This window comes from Drosophila serrata, unplaced genomic scaffold (assembly GCF_035046125.1).
Source record: "Drosophila serrata isolate PLE 108 unplaced genomic scaffold, ASM3504612v1 contig_382, whole genome shotgun sequence".
NCBI lineage: Eukaryota > Metazoa > Arthropoda > Insecta > Diptera > Drosophilidae > Drosophila > Drosophila serrata.
The window spans coordinates 5,593,872-5,610,326 of NW_028257280.1; the positions used below are offsets into that span (position 1 = coordinate 5,593,872).

The 16,455-nt window shown below is 41.1% G+C and overlaps 3 protein-coding genes across 4 annotated transcripts; 2 read left to right on the forward strand and 1 right to left on the reverse strand.

The window, feature by feature from the left end:
- The first annotated feature begins 506 nt into the window (after positions 1-506).
- Positions 507-1,404, forward strand: Osi23 (DUF1676 domain-containing protein Osi23). The gene is made up of 3 exons (XM_020956304.2): positions 507-927; positions 992-1,194; positions 1,261-1,404. Exons 1-3 carry the CDS (start codon positions 507-509, stop codon positions 1,402-1,404), a joined length of 768 nt encoding a protein of 255 aa, XP_020811963.2.
- A 1,154-nt stretch (positions 1,405-2,558) lies between these two features.
- On the forward strand, positions 2,559-12,764 carry LOC110186402 (corticotropin-releasing hormone-binding protein). Of its 2 annotated transcripts, XM_086840689.1 has the most exons (8): positions 2,564-2,708; positions 2,775-2,995; positions 9,494-9,569; positions 11,321-11,619; positions 11,683-11,789; positions 11,864-11,982; positions 12,045-12,208; positions 12,270-12,764. In XM_086840689.1, exons 2-8 carry the CDS (start codon positions 2,945-2,947, stop codon positions 12,510-12,512), a joined length of 1,059 nt encoding a protein of 352 aa, XP_086696815.1. In that variant the 5' UTR covers positions 2,564-2,708; positions 2,775-2,944; the 3' UTR covers positions 12,513-12,764. The 2 variants fall into 2 exon arrangements, with proteins under 2 accessions (XP_020811225.2, XP_086696815.1); XM_020955566.2 differs by having other exon boundaries at positions 2,559-2,995.
- LOC110186401 (sphingomyelin phosphodiesterase 1) lies at positions 12,732-15,995 on the reverse strand. The gene is made up of 4 exons (XM_020955565.2): positions 15,858-15,995; positions 14,759-15,650; positions 13,097-13,964; positions 12,732-13,033 (listed from the first exon to the last, which is right to left on the reverse strand). Exons 1-4 carry the CDS (start codon positions 15,982-15,984, stop codon positions 12,917-12,919), a joined length of 2,004 nt encoding a protein of 667 aa, XP_020811224.2. The 5' UTR covers positions 15,985-15,995; the 3' UTR covers positions 12,732-12,916.
- Between the last annotated feature and the right edge of the window lie 460 nt (positions 15,996-16,455).

The window sequence follows — 16,455 nt, forward strand, 5'->3', positions numbered from 1 at the left end:
AAAGTATTTATGGACTTAGGTATCTAAACTATGTTAGTCTCCGCTTTCAGTCTCAATCTTCAGAGTCACCTTTACCTAATTTGGCCTGAACTAGACCACTGGATTTGAGGATCCGCCCCTTTGAAAGCTGCTGACCAGCTCAATCGAGCGTCTAATGCGTGGCCAACTGTTGACAACAAAAGGCTTTGAAACGCATCTGATTAGAATTATGCGTTGGCAGTGGGTACTTGCAAATCGTTTGTTGACAAGTTAATTTAGGGTCCCAGCCCAGTTGCCTTTCTAGGTTGCCCAGACTCGGTTTCGAAGTCACCAACAACTAACCGTTGACCATGACCAATGTCAAAGCCAAGGCGCACCGTTAGAGATTCGAGAAGAGGAGCTTCCCTAATGATTGGGTGCACTGGACTGAAGATGGGTTTCCAATCACTGACCAGCGATGGCCATAAAAAGGTAAGTCCCCGGACCAAAATTGATGCAGTTTCGATTTGAAATTCAAAGGGAAAACAATGCAAGTGCAGTGCAGTCTGGTTGTGTTTTTACTCGGAGCTTGTCTCCTAATCGATCGATGTGTGTCCGGCGAGAATCAGGCGGATAGAACGTGGATACCTCAACTCAAGAAGCTGCGCAGGGATTTACAAGAGTGCTATCAGTCTGGGGTCACTCAGAGTCTGTGGTCATGTTTCCGTTCGAGAAGTCTAAACATGTTCGAGGGCATTATGACGTCTCCGGAGATACCCATTTACGATGGAGTTCGCCTGGTGACTGCCCTAGATGTTGGCACTAATTCTTCAAGTTTTGAGGATGAACGCAAGGATCTGAAGCACCTGACATTCTTTGATCAATTGGCTGTGAGTCTGGCCAAGGGATTGACCACTCACACACTTCAAGTGAACCTTGGAAAACTCACAGAGCGATATCTAAGCAGTGGTTAGTTCAAGATACTTTCCATTGCTCTTCAAATAATACTGTCGGAGTTTTTATTTTCTTTTAGAAACTTCCACTGCCGATCAAGTGGGTAGTGCTCGAGTGAGGAGACATCGCTATAATATGATCATCACCATGATGTTTGGAGTCACCGCTTTGGGAGCCATCTTGGTGCCCATGGGCTTTCAGATGTTGTCAATTGTGAGTGGAAAGGCACTATTGTTGGCCAAGATGGCACTGCTATTAGCCTCGATTAATGGTTTAAAGAGGGTAGGTATTATCTCATGGTTTTCAAAAGCATTTTCTGAACCCTTTTCCTTGTTATTTTGAATACAGGTTGCTAATAGTGGACTTCACTATGGACTCTATCATATGCCAGGGGAGCATTTGGGAGGCTACTATGATCGAGGGGATGTGAATCATCCCAGGAATGTACCCATTCCCGTGGCTGTGGCCCCATCCTTGGATATGGGATTGTAATTGGGCTTTTGAGGAAGGATAATGCATCACTTATAGATAGTTTGTTTGAATAAAATTTAAAATTTTGAGTCGATTTAAATAATTACAATAAAATCACAAAAAGATTGTGTCTAATTGATTTCTTTACTATTGTTAAATATTACTTAAAGTTTAAGCACAGTAGTAAAGACATTTATATGTCGACTTTGAAAGAATAAAAAATGTAAAAACTTATTATAGAATGTAATATGTATATGAATATCCTTGCAGGGTATTATAATTCAAGTCAGAAGCTTGTAAACATGTAAAGGAGTCATTTCCGACCCTATAAATCATATATATACTTGATCAGCATCAACAGGCGATTCTATCTAGCCATCTTCGAAAAAAAAATTTTTTTTTGAAATTTTTTCAAAATTTTATAAGGGGTTACATTGTCAAAATTTTAAAAGATTGGAAAATTTTAAATTGTATATTGAGTATGCAGATTTTTAAACCTAATAAAAACTAGCATATGAACGATTTTTAAAATGAAATTAATGCATTTTTGACTAAGTTATGATATTTTTAAACTTTGATTTTTCAAAAAAATTGTCTTCGAAAAATTTCGATAAATATTAATTCATGGAAGGCAAATATTTTTATTGATTTCCGATTTGATCCCATAATTCAATGCAAAATTCAATTATAAATTTCATCTTCCTGAAATTAGTTGCCTTTATTGTTTTAATTTAGTCTTTAGCTGTTGATAAATTTGTGTTTTGTAGAATGCATTATATACATATGGGAAAGTTTGAATGAAAAACGTTTTCCCGCTTTGAAGCTTTTCCCCGAGCTTTTCTTTCCGCATCTACCCTGGCAATGCCTCAACATAAAACTCACCAGCAAAGCCAAGTGTGGTGAAGACCCAAACAGCGGCAAGTATTTCGAATTTCTGCAATGAAAATCAAATGAAAATAATAGAAAGCATGCCGAAAACAAAGACAATGATAATGATAAAAGATGCTAAACAAAACTGTAAAGAAAACTTTATAAAACTTTGCAAACAAAACGCTCGTCAATAGCCGGCAGGAGTATCTCTGAAAGACAAGTGACAGGACGAACAATCAACTGGAAAACCCCCTTTCAGGACGACCGCCCTCGAGTGGCTATAAAAGGAAATGCGGCGCTGATAAGGGCCAACACTCGGTCGTTGTGCGGCAGCGTTGACGCATCGTCCTCGTCGTCGTCCTGCAACGGTTTCTTGGTTTCTTGGTTTTTTTCCCCCAACAAAAAATACAAAATTTAAAACGGTTTCCCCGGCGCCATTCACAAGCCCGCATTAAGTATACGCAGAGTGTGCCGAGCGAGCAAACGCCTTACCCCGTCGCTAATTCCACACTCTAATGAAGTTATAGGGTGCGTGATTCCTGCGCTAATCTCTGGTCAGCCCAAGGATCAAAAGGAGTCGCTCCGGATTTTGACGATTAATTGAAAAGTAGCGCCCCAAGAAATTCAGTTTAAAAATCAACCCACGGGTAAAGGCAATTTTGCTCCTTGGTTTCGGGAATCGAAAATCGCGATGAAGTTGGTCGTGTACCTTTATTTGTCCATGATTGTGCTGGGCGTTCAGGTGAGTCGGTGTCGAATTGAAAGCAATAAACTTAAGTTTAATATCTTCAAAGAAGATCAGCTTTAAAATAGAAAATTGTTCTGAATTTCGGAACCTAAAATAATAGTTATTAACTTAATAATATTAAGTAAATTTAAGCATGTTTTCAGTTTCATTCGAATCAAAAGCGAATTTAATGTGTATGCATCCCAATAAGTGACTAAAAAAGATTTTGTTTCAGTTGAAAATATGCCACAAAATTCGAGAAATATTAACAATTAAAAATCTAAAAATATGCAGTGAAAAATATTTAAAATAAATTGCTTCACATTTGTAAAGTGTTAAGTTTTAAAGCATTTATTTTATTCCCATTTTAAGTGATTTCAACAAAAATATCTAAGGCATCCTCTCATATCTATATTTTATTTAATTTTTTTCTATATACTTTCACATTTTGTGGCTCAAAACTTTTACTAAATTCCCAAACTAATACCATTTTTCTCCGTGTAGTCGTAGGATGACAGACGCACTCTTGTAACACCTTGTAATTCGATCAACAAGTTAGTTGGCTGCCAACTTTTGTTTCCATGTTTTTTTTTCTAATGACTTGATCTAATTTGTTCCGGCCGAGATTTCGACCCTGATTGATTGATTCATGCTGTCACAGTTATTGGCAAACTTTTGGCATCTCCATCGGCTTGAATGTTGGCCTATGCTCTCACAGATTACCTTCATTAAGCTCACGTTGCAGACCCGGCTAGTAATCAATTGAAGTCAGGCCAAACGGGTCAGCGGGTCAAAGTTTTGGCCGGCGCAAATGAATATTTAATTCGATTTGGTAATGGCCCAATCGGGGGAAAAGTTTTCCCCTGACATTTGGCTGCAGTGGAACAGAAATAGAACTCGTGCTGACAAATTGGCTAATTATGATTGAGACTGACTTTCCCCCAAGATAGATAAGATAGCAGTGATCCAAAAATAACCAAACGAATCCATCTTCTTTTGGTAAAATAAAGGGTTTACCCAAATATAAAGGCGGGTGATTACACTGGGAAAATTAGCATTACATTTAAAGATTCAGGTGTTTTGGAAATTATAAATGACCAGAGTTTGTAGTAACTTTAAAGTTATTTTGAGCCATTGTGGCATCGATACTAAAAGATTTCTTTTGTCTTTTTGTCTATAATCTTTAATCTTGAAATGCCGAACTAAAAATTCAATTCTGAATTAAATTTAACTAATCTTTAACATCCCGAAAAGAGTGTAAACTCCAACAAAAATCAATCAATTTAACAACTTCAATAAATTTCGTAACAGTGAAACCCGGAACCTTATAATATATGGCATAAAATATTATTTAAATTTGTGTACATCAAGATGGCAAAGCCACAAATAGAATCCATTTCCATATGACAGTACTCCCTGTCGATGGACGATTTGCGTTGTATTTCTATGCCGCCTGTGGATCCATCCAACCATCCATCAATTGCAGTAGCTCTCGAGCTGTTTGCTTAATGGCAACATTGTGGGCCAAGTCAGGAGGCCAGGAATTCACATCAATGGCCAAGGATAAATGTAAATTTCGCACCTGCCATTGAGCTTTTGGGTGGGCGATGGGAAAAGCCAATAGTTTGCCGGCAGGAAAAATCCCAAACGCAAGAACATTCGTACCATGGAAAGGCATGGGGCAATTTGCAATGAAACTGCAACTCTGCAGGCGACACCCATTCTTTGTGTGGTCACTCACGCCGACATGGATGAGATTTTCCTACGATTTTACCCCCGCCTGGGTTTTCCCCTGTGCAACCAATCCGCTTCCTGCTCGATTTCCACCAAGAGTCCTGCACTTGATGTGCGCTTAATGTTGACACCGACGCTTTGGCACTTTACAGCCATTTAAGCCGGGACATGACAGCCACACCCCTGGTGTCCCATTTCCGTCCGGCATTTTCCCCGGTTTTTCCCGCACCTTAACCCAAGTCTGCCTTCATCGCTGTCGCTTATTTTTGCACTTTGGCAGCAACATGTGAGAACGACAACAATTAAACCATGAATGTCATCGGGAAAATGGCTTCAGGATAAAGAGTTGTCGAACAGGAAAAAAAGGAAAGATAAGCTTCTGACTTCGAGGTAACCTCTAATTGCTGGAACCACAAATGAGGTTGTTAGTTGCAACTGTATATCTAAGAGGTATATAGCGTTTTATTCCCTGTAATTTACATACAATTTTCTTTTGGCAATCTGAACTGAACGCTACAAGAATGAAGCTGTAATTGAGTCTAGCAAGAAAGGCAACCTCATTCTTAAGTCTTGATGAATTTTATAGCTTCATTGAAAGTTCTGTGTTGTGGGTTTCAACCCCCCCTACAAAAAATTTCCATAAATTGCCTTCGTCATGTAACAGCAGCAGCAGCCACGCGAAATTTATGCCGGTTATTCAATTCCATCCTTACGGAACTCTTTCTCTTGCATAAATCTCCACTGCAATGTGTCGGTTCAATATAGATCGAAAGGGGCAAAAGGATGTGCCGGCATTTAGGGCAGAACTAATTTCCGTGCGTGGAAAATGCAAAAAAGCGACGACAGCTGCCATGAGTGTTAGATTCTCATACATATATCGAAATCGATTCGTCTGCCTTGCCTCAACTTTTTGGCCAAATTGCATTTTACAGTTCATTTGCGGTTGCGGGGAAAAATAATTAAATGATTTAAGCCAGAAAAAACACTCTTCCGTCCCATGCTCCGAAAGGGGGCTAACGGTGCGTATGCGTAATCGAATTCATTTGCGGCTTTCGTCGTTAATCCTCGGCTCTCCACTTGATGGCTATAAACTCTGACAATCGCCTGGCTTAACTTTTAATCGTAAAGTTGAGACTGGTCTGGGGGAATAAATAAAATGATTGTTTGATAGGGGTAGTGCCAGGGAAATTCATAAAAAAGGATCATTAATTCAGAAAATTTTTCATTCAATGACAGATAAAATGATTATATTTAATTATAATAATTTCTATTAAATATGGAAAAAGGCTTATTATCGGAACTTATTGTTAAGGATTCAATAAACCATTACCCCTTTGAAGCTCATTTTCTAAGGACTCCCTGGAGACTCCTTTTCCCGCATAAGTCCTTCCGCTCTCTGGCTATTTTGAGGCAATTCATTTGACTTCATTCGGACTTGAGCAATGCTTAGTTGGCAAATATTTCTCTTAGCATCCGGCATTATGCGCATATTTGAGCCATCATCACTCAGTTAGACAAATCCTTTCAGAAGGACTCCATCGCTGGCTCGCTGAAATTTACGCTGGCCATAAAGGCGTCTTAATATTTGATGGTCGCAGCATTCAATGCCAGCCTGTTGCTCCGTTGTACTCTGGCAAGTGCATCACTTATTCATGTCCCAGGAATATAGAGTCCAGGTTTCACTTTCCCCCATTCTCCCTTAAAGCTGTCCCCTTTGAAGCTGTCTCATAACTTAGTCATTCCGCCACCGACAATGCCCACTCCAGGGTGAAAGCGTTTGACGTGGTCCACGGATTACCATCGGATCTCCTGCCGCGATGCCGAAAGTCAATATTTACCTGTGCCCCTACCCTCGAAAAAAGGATAGCAATCTCGGCAGGTGCTTCCTGTCTCCTGTCTCCTATCCCTGCGAAAATCCGTTGTTGTAGGTGTCGCATTCATCGCGCGAACGAACTTTTAATCAAGTCACACACAAATATTTCTGGCATCTTAATTCCCGGCAGTGGCGTGCGAGGACCTGATTCGCATATCCTTGGCTAATTAGCGGCTTCTGGAGTGACGCGAATAAAGGGACGACCTTCAGGGATCATCCCACTTCGTAGTAGAATCTCTGACAATGAATGGCGGTGGAATTGATTTACTCTGCCAGCGAAAAACAAGCTCATTAATCAATTTATGCCACCTACGAGCCACCAAAAATATGAATGAACATTTATAAAAACGAACAAAAAACAACTAATTGAATATTCCGAATTTTTAATTTTTTGTAAGTTAAGAATTCAGGCCACGCTTGAAGAATAAAACAACAATTTATAATTTACACACAAACAAAAAACACAGAACTTGTTGTACTTGTTTTGTGTATTAAAAGAGTCATTAATCATAGCCGTAATTAAGCCTAAAAACAGGAGAAATTATAAATAGTCAGGAATATTTAAAATTTAAGAAAAATTAAATATATTTCTTTGGTAAATTATACAAGAATACTTAACAACTTGTTAGAACAATAATCACAAATTAAACTACAAGGTCTTGGTTTAAGGTAAAACTTGATTTATAAATGTTTTAAATGGATATTCGGGAAGTTGAAGTGAGTATATCTTTGCAATTAAATTATAGAATCGGGAATCAATCTTGACTAAATAACAAATATTCAAATTTATTAAATGGATATTTATTGATATTTTTATATGACAATTTATTCGAAAAATCAAAGAAGTCCAAAAAGTCTTTAATTTCAATTCGGAAAGCTGCCCTATGTTAGTTTTTAGCAGGTTAATAAATCTGCAAACTCAATAAAACATTTTGAAAAATTCCAAAATTTGTCGATTTTTGAAAATTTTAATGATGTAACCCCTTATAAAATTTTGAAAAAATTTATACATTTTTTTTTTTTGACATAGCTAGAAAGATTCGCCTGTCGATGCTGATCAAGAATATATATGCTTTATGGAGTCGGAAATGAATACTTCACATTTTTTTAAGCTTCTAACTAAAATTAAAACACTTTGAAAGGGTATAAGCATTATTTAATAAAATTACATCGGATATTACCTCCACACTCGCTAAACATCAAACGAAACAAAGAAAGAAAAGTCTATAAATATCCAACTTTATGAAAAGTTTCCACTTTTATTGTAACAATTCAATTGGAATGCTAATAAAGGTCGCTCCTTCAGTGACCAATAAGTGCAGGAATGCAAGTTACACACAACTAAAAAAAAAGGGAAAGGACTTCGGCTTAGGCGGCTTCTTCGCACGTTTTGTTCGAATTCCCAAAGGACTTTATTTTTATTCTATTTCTGAACCACAAAGTTTTGAATAAGCTGGATCGCCGTGGCAACTTTCGGATAGCAATCCATCCCTTTGGAACCTTTTGAGGGGAGCAGCTGGCGCATCCTGCGACTCTCCTTTATTTTGCATTTGTATTTGTAGTTTGACAAAGGACCTCACGGCCACGCAACTGAAAAAATCTTGATGGCGGCATTGTGATTATGCAAATGAGGCAAGCGACAAGTGTGTTCAAAGGGATCATGTTTATTATTTATTTACTGCCTGTTGACAGTTTATCCAGCAGACTTTTGCTCGTATCTCGATTCCCTCGGTTCTCTATCGGATTGGCCAAAGATTTGTGTGACGTCAGTCGGGGGTGGCGGGGAGGATGGAAGGGATATATATTTTAGGACTGAGGCTTAAAGCTGCTTTGGCATAAACCGCCACTAATTGACAGTTCCATAACGCTCCGACGACTCGTTAAAGCCAATGCTCGAGTGTTGTGCAAACAAATGTCCCAAAAGGCCACCAACTTTTTGGCCTTAACTCAATTATTTGAGCCCGCTGCCAAATAGCGCGTCACCATTTATCAATCTCCTGTGGGGGTCCTCCTTGGAGGACTTCCTGGCGATTTCAATTAACAGGAAAATTTGCAACACAAAAAAAAAGAGAGAAAAGGCCACCTCTAATCAATCATAAAGCGCCAAGAATCAGGGCGCGCTAAGGGCTGAAAAAAAAAGTGGCTCAAGGCTGGAGGTCGCCTTTCTTAAAAACTTTTCAACTTTGGCCCCCCTCAGCATTTGTCACACTTAAAATTTATATATATTTCTATATAGTATCCTTCTTGGCTGAGCACGTTCCGGGCGTCATCTGCTCGATTCTTGTTTATTGGAGAATCGTGTGTGGTAGTTTAATTAAAACTGGCCATTGTCCTCTGTCTCGACTGACCTCTTGTCCCCGATTTCCTCCCACCTCGCCAAACAAAGTCCAGTCCCCTGCAGTTGCATTGTGGGCCGAGTATTAAGTGCCGCATTAGCAGGACCCCCCAATGGTGTCCTTTCTTCGCTTACAACTGCAAAAAGTCAGCGGACATTAGTCGCGGACATCCCGCTGATCTCCTTGGCCAGGACATGCCTCCATCCACCTCTGGTTTCGATGTCTGTCTATTGTGTGGGAGTGACTGAATGGGAATTGGCCAGGGATGACTGTTTCTGATCTGGCCTGACAGTTGCAGTTGGTTGTCAAAGAAAAGGAAGCCTCTTGTAAATTCCTTTTATGAAAAAAGATTTAATATAGGTAGGCCAACTTTGTAGAGTTTAAAAAGTTATATTAAACCAACAATTTAATCAAAATGGTGTCACTCAAAAGCTATTTTTAGGCCAAGAAAATAAAGTTTTTTGGGAAAATCCCAAGTCTCTTCTTTTCTTGTAGTATTTCCATATCATATTAACTATTTTCCTAATACTTTCTAGAGTATCTTAAGTCGCTTTTTTCTTTCCCTTTCAGGCCTGGCCCAGTGTGAAGCGTTCTTTTGAGATATTCCCCAACCCGGCGGTGCCACACAATGTGCACACGGTCTCAGGTAAGCTGCCACATACACACACACACACACACACACATCTAAGGAAAAGGGAAACTTCTCAGAATCAAGTGCCCCCTGGCTGGTCTAGCTGGAAAATGCACTTTGGCGGTAGCGACAAGTTTAAAGCGCTTTCTAAAACCTTGTTTACTTGTCTCTCAAATTGATTTTTGCATAAGTTGTGAGTGGAGATGCTGCTCGCTGAAACCCAATTTATACAACCAGGCAACACGAATTTATTGCTTCCCATTAAAATTCAAATCAAAGTGCACTCCATCTAGCTCCCTCCTCCTCTCTATCCATTCATCAACCGACCCAAACTGACCAAATGGAAAATATAAAGATTACAAAATAAATCTGTGGTCACAACAACACAAAATTGTGATTCTGGCGAATGTAAACTTAATAAATTCCAATGGCCAGCCAACTTCAATTGAGTTAATCCCTGAATTCAACCAAAAACCCATTCTACCCTCCATTTTCATTTTCCCCAAGGGGAGGGGAAACTGGGGAAAGTCGTCAGAGCAACCGCATCTTGGGTAAGAGATACGGGAAAGTTGCATCAGGTGAACATCAACAAATCTGTGGCTATGCCAATTTATAATTGCTTTTATTTATAGTCAGGACAACAGCCTGGGAAAACTTGTGGACAGGCAATGGGTTTTCCGGGATGGGGTCAGCTCAATGACGTCACTTCCACAAATAGAAATACCGCTTTTGAGAGGCAAATGGAAAAGCACTCTAATCCGAGGGATTAATACAAAGGAGCTTATATTCGTATTGATAGATTGCAGCTATAGACAAAAGTATCTTGAACCAATAACAAATTGAATACATAAATTTAAGGCTGCTCTTAATCTTTATAAAGCACAAAAGGACTCAAGTATTTCCAACGAAACTGAATATTTTATGATTTTACTTTCTAACCGCCGCCGACACTCTGATTACGATTATTAATCCATAATGCCTAATCAATTATGAATAGTGCCATTTTAATTGTCAGTCGCTAGTGTGTATGTTAAAAGCCCAAAAAATAACCACCACTGGAAAGCAATTAGCGAGTGTCATAAACAAATTGGCGCCAAGTGCCGCCAGGAGGAGTCAGGGGACCTCAAGGTCCTATCCCAGGACCAAACCGAACCAAATTCCCCCTTCAAGGGACACACGTTCGCAGACAAGTAAGAGTATGTGACATGCATGTCAAGAGCGTCACAAAAAGTAAGTCAAATAGTAGTTTAATTGTTTTTCCGCCCCCGAGACGAGGTCATAAAAAGCCACCGAAATCCAGAATTCATGTACGTATATATGAGTGGGTGACCCGGCTAATAATGTTGGCCATAAATCAGCCAACGATGGCCGGGCATTAAGTGGATGCGCATGATAAATTAATTGTTGCCAAAAGCTAGAAACAATCAAAGGGGATTTCAATCGCTCACTCCCTTAAGCCCCTCTCTAACTGCTCATAGCTTCTCCTTGCAACTCCCTCAAATTGGTCAAGACAAATTGGTTTCACATTCGGTGGCTGTTGTTGAAGCTGTGGGGCATAAACTGCATTTAACGCACAGGGAAAAAATACTCTACAATTAAGGATTTCAAGAACTTAACATACCTGTACTTAGTTTTTAATAATTTCATCTCAAGAGTAAATTATAATACTTTTCAGTAAATATATATTCCAGATAATCTCCCCCATTTTCCCCCAGTGCATAGCCATTAACTCACAACCCTCTTTTAACTTTATCCCCTTGCCTTAGATTGCATGCATGTGGCCTCCGAGGCAGGTGACTACATCTTCAAGAAACTCAATCCCCTAAGTTCGGCATTAAATCGGGAGACGGCTCTCCTGGAACTAGAGGCGGCAGGAGCTGGGGCAGGAGCTGGGGCAGGAACAGGAGCCGGGTTGCCCGGAGTGGTTCCAGGCGACGGAGCAGATGTCCAGGAAGTGGCAAGCCCCGAGGTATGTGGGCTTTATGTGATGGGTGAGCCAGACACGATTGTCGAGATTACAATGAAGCACTATGATGCGAACTGTGAGACAGGAGCCCTAATGGCGGTAAGTGCTCGGAAATATCCTTTAAATTTTCGCATAGAATGTAACCGAGTTTGGTTGCTACAGTTTGTGGATGGCTGGGAGCTGAATGGCGAGTACTTTCCGGGCATAAAGGATCATCATCGTCCGCTGGAGGAGCGTGTTTATGAGTTTTGCAACAATTACAGACAATGGTGGGTGACAGGGAACTTTAGTTGCTTAATATATACATATATTTCTATTGGTATAATCCTGTATATTTATGCAGGCCCCGGGTTAGCAATAAGAAGTTCTTCCGCTCCAGCCAGAATGCCGCCCTGCTTCAGTACAGGATTCCTACGCGAGGCTCCTTTGTGGCGAATGTGAAATTCCACAAGATCACACAGCGTAGGTTTACTAAGAATATTATTTATAGAAGTAAATCCTTGATGGTTTATCCTATTTCTTAGCCTGCAATGTATTGGTCCAGGATGTGGCTGCCATGTACAAGATGACCAACTTTGGCCAGGCTCGTAACTGCACCATCTCGGCGCTCTTTCCGGCTGTGGTCTCTCTGGCCAGTCTACGGATCGGTGGCAAAAGCGTCAGAGCCCAGCAAAAGGTCAACTATGATGTGGGTATTCCAAAAGATTCCATTTCGCCTTAACTTAATAATCCTTTGCCCCAAAAATCAGTGTCAAATTCCCAGTGATCGCTTGGAGATTGGTGGATCCGCTGGCCTGGATTCCTTGGGTATGGATCAGGCGAGCGCCGTGTGTGGTGCCTCCAGTGAGCCGGGACCGGAGCAGGCCATCTTCTGTGGGGTGAGCACTGTGCGCCTGGTATCCTCTGGCCGTTATCAGAACCAGGCAGCTTTAGTCCTGCGAAAAGCCGATGTGCAGGACCTGGACATTGCCACGCTCATGTGTGCGCTCTAAGCGGCGAGCGGGACGCGGTCCAAGTGTGTAAATGTTTGTAAAAAAAAAGAATACAACAGAAGATATAGATTCCAGCAATGAATCGCCATCGTGCGGATGCGGAAGACACCTCCCCCGGACTCCATTGTAGTGCTTAAACTTAACTCTTAACTTAATCCAGCTAATTCACAAAGTATTCGCTACCCGAGAGGCATCTTAGGTAATATATATATATACATGTATATCGAACATTCTGAGTGTTGACTACAAGAATTGAGTGTGTTTATTGTTCTTCGGGTTTATCATCTATATCTCTCTTTCTATATATCTCCGGGCTAAGTTGTTTTATTACTCGTTTTATGGCTTCATCGTGGTGCGATTATCGCCAACGATTATGGAAGCTATGTATAGCTCAACGATAAGTTTCAGTTGAGGATTGCGGATGCAGTCAGCAAGGCCAATAGAGAGGCCAGGCTGAAGGCCTTTAGACCAGAGGCACCGCCTCCTTGGTCATCATCATCGGTGTTATCCTCCTTTTCCAGCTAAAATTAAGAAAAAACATAATCAAGATAAGTATTTATGAGAAGTATCTCTGAGATACTTACACTCTCCGCCAGGATGGCCTGCAGCTCCTTGCAGCGTGTGCGCTCCTGGTAATTGCTGGTGGCTATCCTACAGATGGTCTTACTCAGACAGGTGTTATCGCAACCCTCAGCTATCTTGGGATCAGAACTGGTAAACTTATACCGCCGGAATTTACGCAAGAGATCAGGTTTCTCGGCCATTTGCACCAGCAGCTTGTCAATCCCAGCAGGACTTGTATCCTCTGTAAACTCCTTGGTGAACTCGTACTCCAGATACCACTCCGGCTGCTCATCCGGTTTCTGATTGGCTGCAGTCAGGTTGAAGATATACGTGTGATGCTCCACCACCTGCCTCCTCTTTGGATCGAGCTCATACAGCCTGTAGTTGGGGTTCGTATCCGAATAGGAGGTCAAGCTTCCGCCATTCCAGTTCACCACCGTGGCAAAGCCCTCCTCCGAGTAATGCAGATTCATCTCATCCTTGTGGGTGTGTCCACTAAAAACGCCAGTCACAATGCCACTGAACCTGGTCAGGATTCGATTGTACTCCTTTGCCCAGCTGCTCCAGCAATCACCATCGCCGGCCGGTATGTGCGTCAGGACATGGACCACTTGACCAGACTGCTCTGCAAGGAGCAAGGTATCATGGAACCACTGCAGCTGCTCCTGGATCAGTGTGGCGTTGTAGTAGAGCCACCAGTTGTACAGATAGCAATCCATGCTATTCAAAGCTATGACCCGGAAGTCTTGGCTAATTTGAACGGTGTAGTAACCACCACGAAGGACAGTGGCTTCCGCCTCGGCAGGCAACCACTTGGACCACAAGCTCCACACGTGCTCATAAAGCCACTTAACACTCAGGGCGGTGGGTATTTCATCGTTGCCAAAACTAGAGGAGATTGAAGAGAAAAGAATAATTATTATGTAAATATTTTATTCAGATATAAATATGTTTAACGGAAATGGGGGAAGTACGCCTTAAATATCAGAAGGCATTTAAGTATATTTATGTGCTCCAAAAGACCTATTAAATATCAGTAGTTAGTGGCCACTAAATCGATTGCTTTATCAGTAGATTAGTGTAGGTAAGAGGTTATATCTTTATATAAAGTTCTGCCAATTAACAGTAGGAATTGGTGGCTGTAAGGCTGTTTATGGCATTGCTGTTTTGGGGGTACTATTGTGGGGAAAAATCACCATAAACTTTATGTTGATGGGAAATTTAGAGGTTTATGTTTGTTAAACATTTTATGATATTTTGAGAGATTAGGGAGAGTTCACATAACGAATAATTACTATATTTCTGCATATCTGAACTACTTATCTAATGATTATTTAAATACGAGATCTTTCTTAATATGAAGATATTTTAAGGGGTTTTTTATCTTAAAAATTTATGTTAAATGTTATAGATTTTCTCTACTATTTTTTTACCATTCTTGACCTTATTGTTCTTATATTTTAGGACAAAAATAATGCTTGCTTTATACTTCCTACTTTCTGCCAAGTTAAATTACTAAGAATTACTTCGAAAACTATTGTTCCACCCCAGCAATTTCTAGACCAAATTTCTTTTACCAAAACTCAACCTAATTCGGGACACACTTTGAACTCTGGCCATTCTGGGTCATTCATTACCTTAATAATACAACTACCAAGGGTGTGCAAATTACGGGTACTCACACGTTCGTGGGATGTGGCTCGTGGTTGCCCAAACAGGGGTAGATGGGCGTGTTTGGGAAGTACTCTGCCAGAAGTCCATCGATTTCGGTCAACATATCCAAGTTGCCCTGCTTGGTGGTGGACCAAACATTATGGGGCGGCACATCGCCAGTGTGATAGATCCACTCAATCTTATGGTTATCCTTGACATGCTGGAAGGCACTATGGATGAGGTGAATGGGTGTATCGCAGGAGCGATAATCAGACCAGTAACCAGCTGCGGATGAGGTATCTGCACCCGAGGCCAAAGCAGTTCGGCAGCACATGGGTTCATCGCAATCGGCATTGCTGCCGACAGCATACTCGGGATCATAGTGGATGTCGGTAAATTGAAGGATCAGCAGATCATCCGAACTGCGAGAGGGTAGCTCCGAATTGTGCTCCGTGGGGGAACCTCCCTGAATGGTCATTGTAAGATTATACTCATCCTGCTTCACCTGACAAATGGCAATGGGCAGCATGCCGCAGAAGGATTGCGAATCAGCGGCAGTCTCATTAAAGATGAAATCAAAGATGGGCCAATTGAGATCGAAGAGACCCGAGCAAACCTCCTGGGTGGAAATGCCAAAGTAATCGCAGATGCCCAGGCTCAGCTTCTTGGCCTCCGCCTCCCGCTGCGGACCACTCAGTTCGCCCTCGGTGAAGGTTCGTACAAAGACATTAATGGTGGATCGACACATGGTGCACACAAAGAACTGATCGGCAGAGTTCAGATCAGCCATGGACTCAGTGAAGATGTCCTTTCGACTGTGACTGTTCCGCAGATCGTATCCTATTTCCTTTAGCCGATCCGTCTGGATTCCCGTGTGGTGGTACTTCAGGTAATCACGGCTTATCTCCTCAGCCACGGTAACTGCCAAATATTAAAATAAAAACCAATAACGGATGTCAGTCAATTGAAGCTGTCAGGTTGGAGTTATCTCTGTGACAAATCCAAACAATTTTGCCTTAGCGACTAGTCACCATTCACATATTGATAGGGATTTTAATTCATAATAATAGAACTTTAATCCACACTGACTTGGCATTATCCTCCAATAGATTGGACACCTTTACTCACTTGATTGCAATGCGGCCAGACGCTCCTCCTTGGTCAAGGTATCCGGAACATTTGGCAGGCTGAAGGCTCCGCAGCCTACCAGCAGGAGAGCGATTCCCCAAAGAGTTGTACTCCAGATCAACTTCATGACGGAACTGTGCCCAGGACAGAAATCGAACCTCTACTTATAGCGTTCTTAATTGCTAATATCGCTATCAGCATAGGTTGCTTATCGGATTATAGAGATATCGCCCCAAACTTAATGCCAGCGGTCATCAGCCCATAATAATTTCGGATCAGGGATAGATTTTCAGACATGGCTAATCGGTTAAGGGTTATTTTTATTGGGGTACCTTTGAAAATAAGATTTGGGAAAATGAAAAGGGGCCTAAATATAAACCTTCTAGGTCATTCGAGATCTTTAACCTCCAGAAAAAAACAAACCAACAACAAAAGAACTAGCTCGATATTTTTATATAGGAAATATCAATCACTCCTATTGCCGACGCTTTTCTCGAATCAAGTTCCAAGAAATCGAAGAAAACAAATAACTTGTTGACTTTATAATTTGTTTTTACTGCAAAAATTCCCATAAAATCATTGGTGTTATAGCATCCAA

Bases quoted from the DNA above. Each gene is read 5' to 3' on its own strand.
- LOC110186402 (XM_020955566.2), top strand. From the start codon at position 2,945: ATGAAGTTGGTCGTGTACCTTTATTTGTCCATGATTGTGCTGGGCGTT. The intron at 11,620-11,682 runs GTAAGTGCTCGG...TGGTTGCTACAG, and splicing joins AGACAGGAGCCCTAATGGCG to TTTGTGGATGGCTGGGAGCT. The intron at 11,983-12,044 runs GTAGGTTTACTA...CCTATTTCTTAG, and splicing joins ATTCCACAAGATCACACAGC to CCTGCAATGTATTGGTCCAG.
- LOC110186401 (XM_020955565.2), bottom strand. From the start codon at position 15,984: ATGAAGTTGATCTGGAGTACAACTCTTTGGGGAATCGCTCTCCTGCTG. The intron at 15,651-15,857 runs GTGAGTAAAGGT...AATATTTGGCAG, and splicing joins TCTGGCCGCATTGCAATCAA to TTACCGTGGCTGAGGAGATA. The intron at 13,034-13,096 runs GTAAGTATCTCA...TCTTAATTTTAG, and splicing joins AGGCCATCCTGGCGGAGAGT to CTGGAAAAGGAGGATAACAC.
- Osi23 (XM_020956304.2), top strand. From the start codon at position 507: ATGCAAGTGCAGTGCAGTCTGGTTGTGTTTTTACTCGGAGCTTGTCTC. The intron at 928-991 runs GTTAGTTCAAGA...ATTTTCTTTTAG, and splicing joins AGAGCGATATCTAAGCAGTG to AAACTTCCACTGCCGATCAA. The intron at 1,195-1,260 runs GTAGGTATTATC...TTTTGAATACAG, and splicing joins CGATTAATGGTTTAAAGAGG to GTTGCTAATAGTGGACTTCA.